This window comes from Cupressus sempervirens, chromosome 11, assembly GCF_028749045.1.
Source record: "Cupressus sempervirens isolate cs-2001-9-10 chromosome 11, ASM2874904v1, whole genome shotgun sequence".
Classification (NCBI taxonomy): Eukaryota; Viridiplantae; Streptophyta; class Pinopsida; order Cupressales; family Cupressaceae; genus Cupressus; species Cupressus sempervirens.
Window position 1 is genome coordinate 110,501,497 of NC_143128.1, and position 4,814 is coordinate 110,506,310.

The window sequence follows — 4,814 nt, forward strand, 5'->3', positions numbered from 1 at the left end:
CAAAGTCTTTCTTCCACTAATAAGACGAGTTTACAATTGATATGCAAAGGAAAATGCACATTCTTTGTTGAGGACTCGAAAAGAAAGTCTTTAGAAAAAAACAATTTACATTTTAAGCTAAACCTTATCATCTCTCTTGTTCTAGGAGTATGTGCTTGAAATTCATAAAGGGAACGTACAAAAAGGAATAAAAAATGAGACACAAACATATCCTTTGACAGTCAAGTCACACTAGTTAGATATACACAATAACATTTTCCCACTTGTGCTAATGTCAAGGAAAATTTCATCATCCTTGCTAGATTACTTTGCAAGAGTGGATGTGATTCAATCGTTTCTTTGAAAATTAGGTTTTATCATAAATGCCATTTGTAGATTTCTTAGTGAGCTTTAACATACATGAACATGTATATTAGCAATGTCTTTAAAGGTCAATTTGTTGAATGTTTTGAGGAATTTATTAGCTAATTAGGGAAACATTACAGTCCAGTGGATACCAAAATTTATTCTATCTTTCTATGATCCATTCTCTTAACATTAATTAATTTGGATGTAGTGATGATGAAGTTACAGTTCTTTTAACTTGTTGGACAGAGAGGACGGACGTGGTTGTTCAACAATCCTAATGAATGGAGAGGATGGACGTGGTTGTTCAACAATCTTGATGAATGGAGATGTCAGACATGGTTGTTTAAGAATTCTAATGAAGGACTTTGGTTTATATCTAATTTTTACACTTAAAAATAGCTTGACGTAAGAGAGATTTTTAGATTTGATGAGAATGAATGAGTTCCAAATTCATTTAGAAAACTTACTAAGTACTATTTAGAATTTTAATTACATTCTTAGTAGATCGTGCGTGGATGTTTGAAGATTGTTGACAAGTAGATTCTACAATCTAAATTTGAAATGATTCTTATCATAACCCTTAAAAAATAAACACTTATATGATTTGGTGTTTAACTTGGTCCTCTTTTCTTTAGAGACATGTGCAAAGGCTTCACATCAGAAGACCCAAAGATGTGCATAAGAGATTGTCTTTTCCTTCCATTCTTCTTTCAGAATCTCAAATTAAAATGAGATATAAGATTTCAATTGATTAAACATATAGTTGTATTACATGCCTAAGATCAAAATTACTTTCCCAATCTGATATTAGAGAGCATATTCCAAGCTGTCTCAAGAATTACCAAGAATTGCCAAAATTATCAAATTCTGAATATTAAAATTCTCCTCAATTGTCTGTTTTCAAGCACTTAATCTTCTGTCCAATCTAATTAACAATGCAAAAAATTGAGTAATTTAAATTTAGAAAAATCTTATAAAATTTTTTTTTAACAACGAATGAATAAAAGGAACTTCTCTTGTATAATCATCTAATAAAATGACAAAGAAATTAGAAAGCCATCAGTAACTGTGTGCTTGCAAAGATGATAGAAATGGTTTATTGTTTTTTTCCAGATTTAAAAACTATGCTACATATAGTAAACTTACGAAATAAGTTCAAAAGATGTGAAGAATTATTTCTTCAAAATTCCCTATTGCGTAGGGAAGGACACAGAAACTTTAAAACATCATCAACCCCCTTGAAGTACTTCTTTCTCCACTTCTCTCTGATTGAAAGCAACAAGATAACAACAATAAGGAAGCCTGCACCATATGACCATCCTACTCCAATTTGATACCATGGTATTTGCTCCCTGTCATTTTCATCTCTACCTTCACTGCCACTGTTTGGAGGAGGACGTCTGTATTTTGGCCAAGAGCAATTCTTTGGAAGTGGGCATCCCTGCAAATTTGGATTTTCTGAATATGATGTATTTTCAAATGTAATTAACTGTCCTCCCTGCGGTATACTTCCAGAAAGATTGTTGCTGGACAAATTTAAATATGCCAAATAATTCAGAGATTGAAGCTCTGAAGGAATAAGTCCGTAAAATCTGTTTGAAGAAAGGTCCAATGATTCAAGTTGAGTCATAACTCCTATACTATGCGGAATTACTCCACTAAGATTATTCATGGATAGATTCAGAAATCTCAACCCTTTCAACTTCCCAAAACCAAGTGGAATGTCTCCATTGAATTGATTGTTGGAGAGACTTATGCCAATCAGTGTGGAGAGAATATATGGGTAGTATAGATCTGTACCTTTGGGATTCATATTCAAATCATCTTGATAGGAACCTCTGCCATGATGAAGAACGAATTCCATGTCGTCCTCCTGCAAGATATTTCCGTCCTCTGTTGGCACAGACATTGCTTGCAAAGATGCAATGCTTGGTGGAATAGAGCCGGACAAATTGTTGGAAGACAAATCCAAGATCTGAAGCTGCTTTAGTTGCCCAATTTCTGGAGGAATGCTACCGCTGAAAAGATTTCCCTTCATTATCAAGATTCTAAGCTCCGAAAAAATGCCAATTGTCTTTGGAATCTGACCTTCAAATGAGTTATGCCCAATATCAAGAACCTTTAATCTTGAAAAATTCAGGATTAAACTGGGAAACACTCCATTTAACTTATTATTCTTAATGACCAAAGAGAAGAGATTTAGGTTGTCAAACTCCTGGGGTACCATTCCTTCTAAACTATTACCTCCCAAATTCAATACTCGAAGAAAATACTGAGTATTCGCCAAGCTGGGAGGAATTGTTCCATTCAATTGGTTGTTCGCCAAATTTATCAATGAAAGTCCGGACGACAGACTGCCCAAGCTTGAAGGTATATTTCCACTGAGCCTATTGTCGTTGAGCCTTAGTTCTCCTAGATATGGAGGCCACACTGATGGCATGGCCCCGCTCAATTCATTTCTAGACAGATCCAAGAGCTTCAAATGAGGTGAGTCAGATCCAAAAAGTTTGCCTTGCAGTTGATTTCGTGACAGGGTTAGGTATTCCATGGGCGGACTAAATAGCCAAGAGGGAATTTCTCCATAAAGATTGTTGTCTGTCAATTCCAACTCGCTGAGTGATATCTGAGTTGAAATCCAGCCTGGAATTAGGCCACCTATATAACAGGATTGCAAACTTAAAAAATCCAACTGAAATTTAGGAATCCATGTTGTGCTTATATTCAATACGCAGTTAGAAAGTTGTAAAGCACGTAATCCAGTGAGGTTATGGAAAAAGATTTCTGAAATCGTCTGGTTGAGGGTAAGGGAGAGACTGATAATAGAAGACGGAAATGCGGAGGAAAGAATATTCTCACTGAAGGGATTTCCATCAGCGGTTAGGGTTTCAAGTGAGTGGAGATGCGTGAATGAGGATGGGAAAGTTCCAGTTAGCTTGTTGAAGGACACATCCAAGCAACTGAGAGAAGAAAGATTGCCCACAGAAGGGGGTATTGGACCACTTAGTGAATTGTGAGAAATATACAGATTATTGAGGGAGGAGAGACTGCCTATAGAAGGGGGTATTGGACCACTTAGTGAATTGTCAGAAATATACAGATTATTGAGGGAGGAGAGACTGCCTATAGAAGGGGGTATTGGACCACTTAGTGAATTGTCAGAAATATACAGATTGTTGAGAGAGGAGAGACTGCCTATGGAATATGGGATGTTTCCACTGAATTTATTCCCTTCTAGACGTAGATCGGTTAGAGAAGAAAGATTTCCAAGACAATATGGGAGGCTTCCATTGAGTTGGTTTCCACTGAGATCAAGATAAGTAAGATTAGTGAGCTCACAAAATGTAGAAGGAATTTCTCCACTCAATCTATGACCTCCTAAATACAAAGACCGCAGGTAAGAAAGTTTGCCTAAGCAGGAAGGAAGAGTGCCTGTTAATCCTTCGCCATCAAAATGCAGAACTGTGAGAAAATGGAGGTTACACAAACTATCAGAAATGATGCCCGCTTGGATGTAAAGGGAATAACCAAAGTACCCAATGTATTTTACGTGGTTCATTTCGTTATTGCAGGTAATCCCAACCCACGCGCAACAATCAGTTCCATTCACCCATGAATTGAAACTCCCATCGGACTCATTCGAGGAAGATTTGAAGGTTAAAAGAGCTTCAGACTCATTATCAGGGCATCTACAGAGACATAGATTTGGCTTGTTAGATAGGGTAGTGAACACTAAAGCGACAATAATGAACTTAAACAGAGAATTCTGTAGAGCTCCTGTCATTTCAATAGCTTTAGAGATTACCATGGCTGCTTTGAAAAACAGAGTGGTGTAATCCATTTTATAGAGACTGAGGAGGAAAAGAGAGCAATCTATGCCTGAAAATACGCTCCATCTACACAACAACTAATTCAGATACAAAGTCTTTCCTTTTACCATAGAAAATACTTCATATTTCACGTGCAAACGGAAAATACAAACAGTTTTCTTAGAGTTAGGACTGGAAATTATTTGTGAAAGGTCATAGTAAAGATTTCAATTCAAAGTAGAAAATGTATTTGGCCCTTTACTTTCACAGTCAGGTCAAGAGTCAAGTCAAGCTAGCTGGCAATGTAGAAAACCAATTTTCCACCAATGACCAATGCCCTATTGGCTGTTTTTCAACTTTTTAGCGTGTATGACAGGCTGGGAAATATTACAGGTCAATATATATTTATATATATATTTTGGTTGTATTTATTCTATCTTTTTAGTGTGTATTTTTCAATTAGTTAATATAAGATAGTATTGAATCTTGATATTGATTTTTATTTTTCTTTTTTCGATGAAGAGGATGGATTGTTGGAATATTTAAATGCTGCATACGTTTTTCTCCCTAAGTCAAATGCTCACCTACCCTCCTGACGTCCAAAATAGATAGAAACATTAATACGGGTAGGTGAGATTTTTCAAATCAGAAAAAGAGGGG

At 36.0% G+C, this 4,814-nt stretch overlaps 1 protein-coding gene across 1 annotated transcript; it reads right to left on the reverse strand.

Moving 5' to 3' along the window:
• Window positions 1–1,419: 1,419 nt before the first annotated feature.
• Window positions 1,420–4,219, reverse strand: LOC149528475 (uncharacterized). The gene has a single exon (XM_089811101.1). It carries the CDS (start codon window positions 4,184–4,186, stop codon window positions 1,529–1,531), a length of 2,658 nt encoding a protein of 885 aa, XP_089667227.1. The 5' UTR covers window positions 4,187–4,219; the 3' UTR covers window positions 1,420–1,528.
• Between the last annotated feature and the right edge of the window lie 595 nt (window positions 4,220–4,814).

Excerpts from the sequence above, each read along its gene's own strand:
- LOC149528475 (XM_089811101.1), bottom strand. The coding sequence starts at position 4,186 with ATGGATTACACCACTCTGTTTTTCAAAGCAGCCATGGTAATCTCTAAA.